A 13,281-nucleotide genomic window follows, 5' to 3' on the forward strand; every position below is an offset into this window, starting at 1 on the left:
ACTTAACAGTATGGAGGATTTACTTTGAAAAGCAAGGGCTGAGGATATCTACATTCCTTCTTTCATCAGCTTCTTTATCCATATAGCCCACAGTTTGGGACAATCTGTAATCTGTAATGCTCTCCATTGTATCCCCTACAATACCGCTTTCCAAAGCACTCTCAGTCCTATTTGGTAGTATCTTTTGTTTTTAATTGAAATAACAGTTTTGAAATGATAGTAAAATAAAGAAATAAAGGAATAAAAACCTGCCCTCTAGAAGCCTCTCTACTGAATGCTGCATTGGTAGATGATTTTGTACCTTTTAAGTGCCACCTCCTTATGAATGGTTAGCTGTGACTGTCACAGTGCGAGTGTTGAGATAATTATCCATAATGAAATCCTTCTTCACACTGAACAGCAGTGGGTTTTTCTTTTGAAGTTGTTAATGCTTATTAATGTTACAGCAAAGTTTGATACTGCATCTGTGTGAAAACATAATTATATTTAAAAATCATTTCATGCTTTTGGACTAGAACTTACTTTGCAAAACTCCTGCCTGAGCTGATTCTAGTGATCTACCATTCTGTTAAACAGCTGAGTTTCATCCAGAGACATTTAGAGCTAAAATAATGCATTTTCATAATAAGGCATAGGAGAGCTGCTATAGCTCATGGCTATGATGGATTCATAATGTCTGGGGGATGGATATAGAGTGGACTATCTCAGATTTGCCAGTTAAGGGAGTGCAAAGTTTTCTGGCCTAGGTTTTGCCATCCCATCCCATTTCTTGGGACATTCACGCTGTACACCTCTTGTATCACTTGATGTCTTTTGTACCATGCCCCTGAGTGTGGGGCAATTTATAAGAAGGAACAAAATCACAGTTCCTCCTCACTCCATCAAACCAACATGTTTTGAAGCACTGTATGTCTCTGGAGTTGAGGGAAAATATCTGCTCACCTAACCTTGGCATGAGGCTGATGAGGAGAGCTTTGTACATCCTTGCATGTCTTGTACATCTGGGGAGGGGAACATGCAGTCCGACCCCAAATATCTGCAACAAATCCCTTTCGATTTTTCTGAAGATTAAACAAGAACTTGATAGTGACATGTTGTAATTCAAAAGGAAATTAAAACTATTGGTTTGATTCCTTGCACTTGTTAACTTGTTAAATAAGTAGCATGTTGAAGCTACTAGCATGCAATAAATGCAGTTGCAAATTACCAGTAATTCAGAACTGCCTCTGGAAGATACATTTTCATAACCCATTCAAACATGCTGGTTTAGTATATGGTTGCTGCTTAATTGTGTTTTTTTAGGCAACTAGGCAGTTAAATAATTCCCAGGTAAAATCATAGCCCCAAATACCGTTTACTGTGGCTGCACCAAGATTTTACTTCTTCTTTTCATCCACGATGGAAGTTTATTTACAACATGAAAAACGTCACCTGTGTCACACAAAACTTGTAATGCCGCTCTCACAGGATGGGCTGGGTGGCAGCACCAAGTGAGCATGGGGGATGGATGCACTCTGTGCCCTGATCCTTCTTGGTAGCTTAGTGGTCTGCTGGAGAACTCCACGATAGAATTACATCCTGGATGCTTGGCCTCTGATTCACCCCCTCGGGACAAATCTTTATGGGAAGTGAAGCTTGGATCAGGCCTGTGAAAGCTGATAGTGCGTCAGAGTTCACCTACAATAGAGGTCTTATGTGGAGATGTGGTGGTTCTTTTTCTGAAGCTGTCCTCTTCTTTTATTAATGGGATGACGTGCTCATATTCATTTATATATCTCATAAACCTCAAACTATAATGACTTGTCTTATGAAGAGTTCATAATTCAGCGTCTAATGTTCTTGTACGTAACTCAAAGCCTCTGCCATTTCTGACTCGTGAGAAAATGATAGGCCAAACTAAGCGACTCATTCTTTGCAGTAAAATGAGAGTGTACTAATTATTTATCAGTATCTTACCCTTAATTTGGCTGAAGAAAGACCTGATTTAATAACACAAAACAGAGCTGTGTAGATAATAATAACCATTATAGTCAAAAAGGTTCCACCCAGATGTAAGTGATAAGTCAGTTTTATATGACACCAAAGGAGCAAATGTACGAATAGATTCCTGAAGCAGTACTTACATATATGTATATATTTCCTCCTACTCACTGCCTCCTACAATGTTTATCTTAAATCAAGCTTTCAGAATCCATTTTAAAAAACACAGCATTTATATGAACAAGGAGTCTGTTTTGCTTGGTCCCTTCTAGGGGTTCCATAGGGAGATTTTTGAAAATCAGAGGGTTTTTGAGGTGGGCTGGGTTATTCTCTCTGTGGATACCTAAAAGCACAGCTGGAATATCAGATGTGTGGTTTTCACACTACAGCCTCTGTAACCTCTGAGCATCCCATATCAAGTCCTGGGGCAGGCGATGAGTGCAAGATGGTGCCTCATGGGTGAAAGCGGATGGGGAAGGGACCTTCCAGGGGCTCTGCTGCCCAGAAGCGTCTTGAACCAGATGGACTCTGGCCCATTCCTGCAGTAGCTTTTATCTGGGTCAAGATGGAAACAGCTTCAGGGCATCTTAGCTCCCTTTCCCTGTATTGCACAGTTTCCCTTCTGCTTTGCTGAGCCTCAGCACAATACTCTTCGTCTTGCAAACTAATTATAATACACCACTAAGCCCAGACAGTAGTTGGGAAGGAAGGATTTAAGTGTTTTGACATGTTGAGTCTCTACCGAAATTGCTATATCTAGAGTTTAACTTTCAGAAGCGCAAGGCATGCACAACTTCTGAAGTGAGAGATGACATGTGCATAGAAATCAGGCACTAAAGCCACAGATTTCTTTTACTTAATAATTACAGCGGGATTTGTCTGACCATTATAATGTCTTTATCTGAGCTTGTTAACCCTGGGCTCCCTTTATTACCAGTGGAAAAAAGTAGGCACTTCTAGGACACATTTTTTCATTCTAAAATAGACATCTAAATAGGTCGCATGCATCACATCTCGTAAGTGCTGGTATCTTGAATGCTGCTTTTATTTCAACATTTTGGTTTAGCATTAGCGGTATTACCTCTATACTGTTCTCATAGCTGGCAGTATTTTCTCTTCCAGAGCTGATATGTATGCTCCTGTGATATAAACTGTTCAAAGCACTTGCCTATATCAAAACAGTGTTTTCTGTGGGGCTGGAGCTACAGGTAACCTCAGTCAAGATGACTCACTTCCCATTGTTTCCAGGAACCCCCATTAAAGGGAAATTATGTTGTCACATGAGGTGCTAAAGCAAAATAATTTTTCAGCAAAAACAAAAGCTTATAATCATATAGTTGATAATATATTATTTAAGGATGCATTTTAGAGATATGGTGAACTACAGTTACGTTTCTGGCAGACTTTTATAACTGTAATATATAATTACAGTGCAATGATTCTTTTTGCCACATGTAAGTACACTTAGCCCATGTCCTTGGAAGTTTGCCGGTAGGCCTAAGAATAATTATACTATAAATGTTTGGTAATTAATGTGCCTAGTCCAAAAATTACATGTAAAAAATTTGAAATCAAAGTAGTAATAACACTTAATTCTCTTATAGTTAACCTTCCAGTTATTTGAATGAGTGCTAATTAGATCTAAAAACCATAAGCATACTTTTACACTAATTATAATGTTGATTATGTTGTAATTACAGTTGCAACAGCATAATGAGATTTAGTTGTTAACCATTTCAGTGCTTCATGGAGTGCACACGAAACAGCTGTTGTGGGAAATTCCTGTAGAACTTACCCGAAGAGCCAGAGCTGCGACTGCTCTGGATCCATGTCAAATGCCTAGAGGTCACGAGAGAGAATTAAAGATCATCGCGAAAGCACACAGCTAAGAGCACTTTCAGGGAAGGCGAGTGTTTGATCATGTCAAAACCATACCCAAAAGGCCTCTCTGTGTCAGAAGGAGAAGGTAAAGCTGCTCATGTCTGGCAGTGCGAGCTGCAAACAGCCTGCGAGCCGGAGCTTCGGCGGTCCCAAAACAGGAGCAGCAGACAGGGAGGGCAGAGGTGCAGGAGGGTCTTCCCGAGGGCAGGAGGGCACGAAGTCCCTCCGGGCAATGATGGCAATGAGGAGGAGGTCCCACCCGACCCCTTTGCCTTTGTCCCCTCTCCCCTGCTGTGCCAGCACTCCTTTCCTCCATGCCTTTTAGCTGTGTCAGGCCTTTCTATCCTGTGTCACCTCTTGCTTAGGGTTGCTGTGTGGCGACCTCTGAGTCACGCAAGGAATGCAGGGCGAAGGAAGGGAGTATAGAGGATGACAGTATGTCAACAGCAGGCTGAAGCCCTTGAAAGTTTTCTTCTGAACTCCACCCCAGCGTATCATCACTCTCCCGCCCCCCCTCTACAACCAGCACCCCGCTGGACACACTGAGAAATAGTTACGGGACCCAAACATTTTATTTTCCCAGGGCCCTGAAGCTCTTCGTTCTCCTGCGTAACCCCATTCCCGTTCCTCTGCTCCTGAACTCTACCAGGAGTGGTGGCACCACAGGTGCTTTTCTCACCTAAGAGTGTTCAGTTTTGGCTTCTGTACCACTTTGTACCACGCACAGGGGTTTTCGCCGAGGCAGAGCTCTGATTTCCGCATGCTCCTTGCACTGATGCAACAGCCAATGCACAGGGTGAAGAAATTTGGCTTTTTTTTCCTTACCATTCTTGGCAATAACAATATTAGGATTTTGAACAGCTAGAAGCAGGAAAAACACCCTTCAGAAAAGAAGGAAAAAACATCACTGTTGCTTCAAGCAATGAAACCAGCCTGCTGCAGACCTTCCCTCTTCCCCTGTCACTGGTGCTCCCAGCTGAAGAACAAGGGAGGGAACAACAGAAATGCTGAAAATGGGGAAGAGCAGAATTATTTGCTCAGAGGCTGATCCTGCTGTAGGTACCAGGACCTTGTCTCCTCCCCTGTGAGTTAACCCCACCCTCTTTTTTTATGCTCTGGGCTATTTTGGGCAGGCAGTGAGAACTGCAGCTCTGACAGATGAGGATACTGTACCAGAGCACAGCAGCACTTGTTGCTCTGAAGAACTACACAGCCGTAACAGGGACTGCTGCTCTGCCGCCTGCTTTTTTTTAATGATTATTATTTATTTATTAACCCGCAAACTTGTTTTCTCTGCTGGTTTTGAGCTTTGTCATTATGAATGATGTTTTAAAAGCTTGGTGAAAGCTGTTCGGAAGGGAAACCTACCCACTGTGCAGTTGAAAACTCCTTTTGCTACTTAATAGTGGGAGATCAGCTGGTAGCCTTGGGGGTGAAAAATGACAGACTCTGTTCCTGCTAATGGGGAAGGAAAGGACCCTGAAATTGAGCTCTTCGTGAAGGTAAGTTGCACTGTGAACTGGACACTGGTGTGACTCTCGGGTCAGCTCGGCTTCTATTGAATAATCAAACTTTAATTTTCTGGCGCTGAGCAGAAGCGGTGCTTTGACAGCCTGTTATCTCTTGCACACACATGCACACTGCTTTCTTCTTCGTGACATTAGAATTAGGTAATGTTGTGGAGGGAGAGTCAGGGTTCCTGTATTTTATTGTTATTTCTCTCCCTGTGAGTTTGTCCTGTTACTCTTAGCCTGCTGCCTGCAATGTACTGTGTCCTAACTTTAGAGTTCAGGCTTTAGAATTCAGGTTTTTCTATAAGAATCCTGACTTGCTTCTCTGTTTTTGGGAAGAGAGCATGAAGAGCTGAGGGGTACCATTATTGGTACCTTGGCAGAGGCTGTCAGGTCTCAAATGCTAGTGGATCATAAAACAAAAAGGACTGAGATAAGCTGGCAGTCTTCTGATTATTTCCTGCAATACTTTTATTTTTCTAAAAAAATGAAAACTAAATCAGTTTTTACTCTCAGTTTCCTCAGCCCGAAGTTCATTCTGATTTTATACAAGGGTAACTGAGAACAGAAACTGATTTAATGAAAATATAGAAAAATAAGTGCACCTGTTATATGGCAGGATTTCAGAATGTTTCAAATTGGGTATGTCTCTTGGTCTTGGGCTATGAAAATCTGACCATTAAAATCAGTGGCACACTTCAAACCCATTACACATTGAACCTTACTAACTGCAAACTTCATGCAAACTCTGTCCCAGTGAACAGCTCAGATTTTTTGATGTTCAGAGCATGTTTCAAAGCCTCTATGTATGTCGAGGCTAAAATCCACTATGCCCATATAAAATGCAGGTGTTTGGTCTCGCTGAGCCTAAACCATCACTGTAAATCAGTAGGATTATTATTAATATGTGGGAGTTATATCAGGCCCATTGCAAACACAGTACTGAATGATTGGAAAAGCAAATTCCAACCCCTCCTTTCTGTCAAGTTGAGGGTATATAACTGCTTTGTACTCCCTAATGGATATTTTGGGCTGTAGGTTGAAATGTCAGCCAGACTCATGATGTGTATACATGGCTTCTTCACACATCTTCTAAAACCAGTCAATTCAGGTGCAGCCTTTCTCATCAAGCCAGCAACAAGGTCTTTCTCTCTAGCAAACTGATTTTACAAGAATTCCTGGTTCATAACTGCCCAATAGGCCTTAATGTATTAAAAGGGACCTGCGTGTGTCCATACATCCCGATACCTTTCCTCTACAAATTGTTTCTACCAAAGTGAGTTTAATGGAGATGTTTGTGGGCTAAAAAATAGGTTAATGGGATTTTTTGGCACTCTGTCATCACAAATGTATTCTGGAATGCAAACCTTTAACTGGTGGTTTGTTTTAGTGCCCACACTATTTTATTGAGGCTGATACGGATGTTTGTGATATATGGTTCTTTGACTGCATCAACTGTTAAAGTGAAGGTCATTGCCCAGATTCATTGTGTGAAGTTCTGGATCTGTAAGTTGCTGGAAAAAATTTGCACTGCATTCAATTCGGCCATGCCATCATTTGAAGATTTATAACTCCAGAAAGAACATTTTTAGTAATGTGACTTCCTGCATAATGCATGTTACAGAATTGCATAGACACTTTCACATAAAGCTCATAATTTGCAGAGCTGGAGTAAAAGAATTAATTGGTGTCTGCCTGGAGACTTTCCATTTAGGTTGAAAAATTGCAATTCTTGATATTTTGGAAAGGTGCCATTAATTTAATTAAAAGTCTAAAAAGTTGTATAGTAAAGCATATAACCAGAGTATTAAATTATACATCTCAGAAGTTGAAAAATAAGTAAGAGAAGAACATCCAAGTAAGGGAGGAACTAAAAGTTGAAAAATAGGAGCATATAAGAGAAATATGAACAGGTGACAACTTGCCAGAGCATGACATTTAAAAGTATAGCATATCAGTAAGGGGAGAAAAACAGGAAGGCTGATCCAGGAGAAAGTCTGCAAAGGACAAGGCACTTGCTCAGTCTGTTTGAAGACTGGAAAGAAGAACTGAAAGGTGGCAACTTCTGGATGAGTATGTGATGCTGGGACAAGTGGCAAACCTAAATATACTGGCCCAGACTTGAGGCAAGTTCTAGTAACAGGAGATGTTGGGGTCAATGAGCATTTCATCCTTTGATTTTTGTGGCACTAATATTTCCCTTGAAAAAAGTTCTGCCCTGCATCCTCGAATGAACACAGAGCCAGAAAACACAGAGATCAGTAAGAAAAATGCAGGGCAGTAGACACGGCCTGGAGAAAACTGTATCTTCTGCAAGCACAAATAAACCAGAAAGGGCTGTTTTTCCCCAGCCATAGAGTCTCTAATAAAAGCAGTTCCTGTCTCAGGTTAAAAAAAGAAAGGTGTTACACAATTGCTCTATTTCCCTTTTTATTTAACAACCAGGAGAGCAGGAGCCTTAGAAAGACAAGTAGCGAGGTGACTGTAGACAAAAGAGCCGTGCTGTAACCTAATGCAGGTCAGCTGCCATCTCCTGAGCTGTGCAGATCGGCTGGGCACCACCAGGACACAGCTAGCCGAAGTGCTCTGGCAGAGACGGGTCAAGCGGTTATCACACCTGTTGGTTACCATCCCCATCGATTTTACTCTTTTTCTAGTGGTGCCCTAACCTGGATCTGTGAGATTTTATTTTTTTTGTGTGAACGAGTGTTTGTTCTTGCAAGGTGCTTGACTGAGAGATCTGGGGCAGGACAGGAGCAGACTGATGGTGAGAACGGGCAGAGCCGAGGAGCGGTGAGGTCGGCCGGGGAGGTGGTGCCGCCTTAATCAGATCTGCAGTTTGTGTAAGCAGGCCTTTTGTGAACGCTGAAACTCTCCAGCAGCAGTTCCCTCTCTAAACTTGTTTGACAGGGAATTGGAAGAGGCTGCCAGAGAAAAAGGCTTGATACGCGGTAGTGCGAGATGCTGGCAGCAGCATTGGGGAAGCGAGCATCGGGAGGTAGTGCTTGCTCTGTGCTTAACCCGGCTTGTTGTAACTCAGGTTAATTTTAATTCTTTGTGTGCTGGAGGAGCAAAGTGCTTCTGTATAAATGACACCCTGATGGAAGGTATATTTAGCTTTTTCTGGCAGTCTTGCACCTGTGACTAAACTGAATGGTGCTCTTCTTACATACAGACTATTAAAATACATACGGGAGGATCACAAAACTGTTCTGGTTTCTTTTTGTTTGCAGTGGAAACGGGTGTTTGGATGTACATTCCTTGCATTTCAGAATTAGAGTAGTGCCTAATATCCAGAAAGTTAATTTGAAGGGAGATACATTGTAAACATGGAAAACAAAGCATGGTACAAATAAGACTTGAGAGTACAGCTGTCTATTTGCATGGGTCAGGATGAGTGCACTCTAGAAAGCAAACAAACCACAGGAATGGTCCAAAGTACATTTCATTTTAAAAATCTTCCTGCTTTAGAAACACTCTATAATGAGATATATGTTAATCCGTATTTCTCACAATCAAAAGATAGTAGTATCATCATGGTAGTAGGAGAATGAGTAGTGAGCTGGCAGACAGTCATTTCTGCAAGGAGTCATCGTTGTGGTATTGAGTAATTAACATTCAGGATACGTTCATCAGCTCAGGTGTGCAAGAGCTTTTGCTTAAAAGGTGTAAGGCTTTACTTCACAAAGTGTTCAACTGCAGTCACACTGAACACCCATCTAGAGAAAACATGAAGGTGCTTGCAAATCTAAAAAGCAGGAGGGATGTCTCAAAGGCCTTGATCTTCCACACTCACTGGTTCAGACATTGAACGTATTCCCGTCTGCCAGCTGAAGTCTTAAAGGTGTAAAACGCACTGAACGCTCTCAGCCTGTTCCTCGTGTTAGGACCTGAGTGTTGTGCACGACCAGGCACCGTGATGGTGTATTTGCCATGTCTCGGGTCTACGGTACCAGCCAAAGTATGGTTCAAGGACTGACAGCACTGAAGTATTTGTAGGGCCCCGTAGGGTCATTTCTTGTTCGAGGATTATCGCAAAGAGAAGAGCTTAGTCCTGGTATGCTCACAGTCTCCTGGAGCAGCAAACCCACGTACAAGGAACCTGTGAGCCCTTTGTCATCTCCAACGGTTTCATTTCGGGGAGTTTTAGCTGTCTGTTAGGAGTGTGTTTGAAAGCGATGGCAACATTTGGCACCGAAATTTCTATCCCTGAATGAATCAGTCAGTCAGAGAGCCTGGTTGCCCAGGACAAAGCAGTCATCCTGCTGATTTAGTGTGCTCTGTCAAAAGCCCGGGAGTCACTGCTCCCGGGAGGGTGTTGCTGCCCCTCTCCTCTCCTTTGGACACCATTATCCCAGAAATCATCCCAGGGAGGTGCAAGATTTTTATGCACTCTGAAATTTCTTGTTGTGCATTTTCTGTTTTTGTTTTTTAAGTTGTCTCTGCCAAAAGGTGATTTCAGACTAACCCTGGTTTGGATTTTGGAGAACTGCTGCAATGTAGCCTTAAAGGAAGATATAAATATAAATGTTACTCCTGGTACAAACAGTCATTCCCCACTATTGAGGCTTTTGTAGTTGTAATGTAAGAGTCACCCTGATAAGAAAACTGATTTTAGTTTCAGAATTTCAGGATTATCAAAACCAATAATGGCTTTACAAACTGGGAGGGAAAACTTGACAGGAACATTTTAATCCATTATAAGAATACAGGCTCTCTAATTAATTTGATTCGTAGACTGCCCTCGAGTAGTGTTTTGATGATGAGTAGAAATCACAATCAGATCTGGAAGGTACAAAGTTCATTTCCATTTCTTGAGAAGTAGGGGTATTTTACTGGGTATTATGAACTCAGCTTTTGGCTTCCATACAAAATCATTCCTATGTTCAGCGAAACTTTCTAGGTAAAGAGGAAATAATAAAGAGAGAAAAACAAAAGGAAGAATAATGATACTGAAACATCTGGTTCAACCTGTCCAAGACTGACAATAACATTTTTTTGGATCCTTGGTCATGAGGTTGGCCAAGTCTTTCACATTTTGAGACAGACATAGCCACCCTACAAAGCAGAAACATATAGTGCCTGCAGTCTCTGACAATTTTCAGCTGTCACCCTGGAAGTGGCGTGAGCATGGGGGCTTATTAGGGTCTTGCATTTTTCATCTGTTCGGCGCTGTTGAGCAGATGGTGGGCACCACAGTTCATATATCTTCCAAACTTCTTTTGGTGAGACAGTGTATGATCAGCATCCTAAGTCTTCTCTTCTAGTGTACTGGCCTTGTGTGTTAGTATTAAGGTTACCAAATTTACAAGGTTTACCAGTAGTCTGGACACCAGCATATATACCGGGAGGAAGATAGTTTTACTAGGTTTGTTTAAACACCTATAAATGTGTTTCATAAGTTCCATGCAGGGGGACTCAGGTATTTCAGTGTAATTCTGGCTTGGTTCCTATCTTGCTTAGATCTTTTCAAATCGGGAGTGACTGGGTTGAAGCCCATAGAGTTTATATATATATATATAAAATGGGCACAAGAAGAGAGCCAGGCCTCCTAAATTTGAATCACAAATTAATAGTAACTCCAGACAGACCCAGTTAAATCAAGGAAATACTGCCTGGACTGATAGTTACTTCTCTGGTCTTTTTATTAAGCATTTTCAATAAAATAATAAAAAGAATAGTCAAGGAGAAAACATCCATCTTGGCAAAATGTAATTTTGCTTTAATCTTATGTTGTTAAAAGAAAATAATTCAATAAATTAACAAATAGCTGCCTAGCAAATGTTTTAAAATCACAAGCTGCTTGTTTTGCCTTGTGATGAAGAAAACCAATACTTTAAAGAAGCTTTAGCCAGAGTTATACAACCCAGAGTCTGTACGTCTGTATGTCTGTTTTCTCTCTGAGCATTTGCAGATTTTGTTTTGCGTCAAGACAAGTGCCTCATTGGTGGGAATATGAGAGATGGACAGTGAATAGTTTAAGCAGGCCAAATTTATAAAAGGACTTGGCAGGGTTGTAATCACTATCCCTGCCACCTTGAACTTAGTCTGGAATGCTTTTAGGATTGCTTGGAAAACTGGATCTCCAATTAAGAAGGGATTTTCAGCTATGTCTCCTTCTGCCTGAGTTCATGTTCTAATCATTAGTTTATGGCTAAAAGTGAATGACAGCCTTATCTGGCATAGTTTGGGTTTTTTCCCTCATATAAATGGCTGTGACAACTTGCTTTTTATTGAACTTGATGGCATCAATATATATGTTAATTGTCATCAGAACATCTGATTAAAATGAAACATATTCAAATGCTTTGTTGAATATACATAACTTTATTTCCTTAAATGCCTTTATAAATTGGATCCATAATTTGAATGGATAAGTCTTCAGAAACATTCAGCATTGGTCATATTGCATGGCCATAAAAGCAAATCAGGTTTGTACTGCTGAGTTCAGTGGCAGTAGAGTTAGGCTAGCTTAAGTGTATTTGAGATCTTCTTTAAACTCCACCTACTAACTCCTTCCTTTATTCCAGCTTTTCTGAGCTGCAGAGTCAAATCAGGTGAATACAGTGTTTTAATTCTACCATGAAGAACTGGTGATATTCGTAATTATTATTGCTTGTAGTTAGAAATAGCCACTGGTATGCTTTGGATGCTCTACGTTTAGCTGTAGATTGCTCTTTTTCCATCTCTGGCAGCACGCGTCTCGTCAGGCTCACGGGTTGTTGTGTCATGGTTCAGCGATGACAGCGAAGCCCCAGTAAGTGTCCCCAGGAAACTTTTATCGGCAATATATGACTCCGCTGCAGTTATTCAGAACAGCAAATGTCACAGAGATCATTTGACATAACATCCCAAAAATATACAGGGATCCTTTCCAAGAGAGCCAGTAGGAAGTAAGTCTGCCTGTGCTCCAGAGTTTAATGTTAGTATCAGTTCATCTGGCTATATCAAATATATTTTGATGGAGGGCTGTGTAAGGATTGTTTAGGATAACATACTGATCATTACAGCAACAGTATTACTTAGTTGTTGTATGACACATAATTCTTCAAAATCTGGCAGATACCAGCAAAATAATCCCAGCAATGCTGCAAAGAGGTAACATAAACACTAGTATTTCCATTTTGCAGCTAAGAGCTCTGGTAGAAGATTTTTCAAATTACTCTTTTTTAACAGAGTCAGACAGATGTTAAAGGGCTGTGAGTCTGTGTGTTAGTTTTAAACATGAATAACAGAAGGTTTCAATGATACTTTTTTTTTTTTTCCCCCCACAAAGGCTGACTGGAAGTTGTAGGGAGAATCATTTGGAATAAGGAAGGTTTGGTTTTGTGCTGGATTCATACTGGATTCAAATCTATAAATCTTACATGAACTAGGAAATCGGAGCAGGTATCTAAAGTGCTATAGTAGGTACTTTGAAAATAGCTTGAAGCAGTTGGTTTGACACAGTAAAGTTTAACATGAACAAAGTCCAGAACAGATCCTCATTCCCTTTCCTTCCTTGCTCCTTGCTCTCCCCATTTGTTTGCACTTCTGTATTGCTGACATGCAGTAAAACTCATCTAGATGCGATAACAGTAATATATATGTACATCTGGAGCTATGAGTTAAAAAAATCTTTGATTTTTGTAGGTCTGATGAGTTTAATCAGCATCATGTATTCCTGGCATGATTTTTATATTAGACCTAAAAGTTGGAAATCATTACAGTGGAACAAAAGTAATTAAAAATTTATTCACCTGTGTTTTGAAGATCCAAAGCCATTAATTTTATCTAATAATACCTAAGGGTAGAACTTTCTGTAACTGATTACATTTACAGCACATCATTGCTGTTTGCTACGCAACTTGATTGCAAGTTCACACATAAATGTAGAATGGGTCCATAGGATGTTTTCTCTGACTCTGTT

General features: G+C 40.8%; 1 protein-coding gene across 2 annotated transcripts in view; it reads left to right on the plus strand.

Moving 5' to 3' along the window:
* Positions 1–13,281, plus strand: part of CLIC5 (chloride intracellular channel 5) — a 71,639-nt gene that overhangs the window by 15,902 nt on the left and 42,456 nt on the right. Inside the window, exon 1 of one of the 2 annotated variants that reach the window (XM_010584300.1) lies at positions 5,301–5,363. The exons of the other annotated variant lie outside the window; for it this stretch is intronic. Coding sequence (XP_010582602.1) covers positions 5,301–5,363 — 63 coding nt within the window. Of the gene's footprint in view, positions 1–5,300; positions 5,364–13,281 lie in introns of those variants that run through there. 2 annotated transcript variants of the gene reach the window in all.

Source organism: Haliaeetus leucocephalus, unplaced genomic scaffold, assembly GCF_000737465.1.
Source record: "Haliaeetus leucocephalus isolate CR32 unplaced genomic scaffold, Haliaeetus_leucocephalus-4.0 Scaffold964, whole genome shotgun sequence".
Taxonomy (NCBI): domain Eukaryota; kingdom Metazoa; phylum Chordata; class Aves; order Accipitriformes; family Accipitridae; genus Haliaeetus; species Haliaeetus leucocephalus.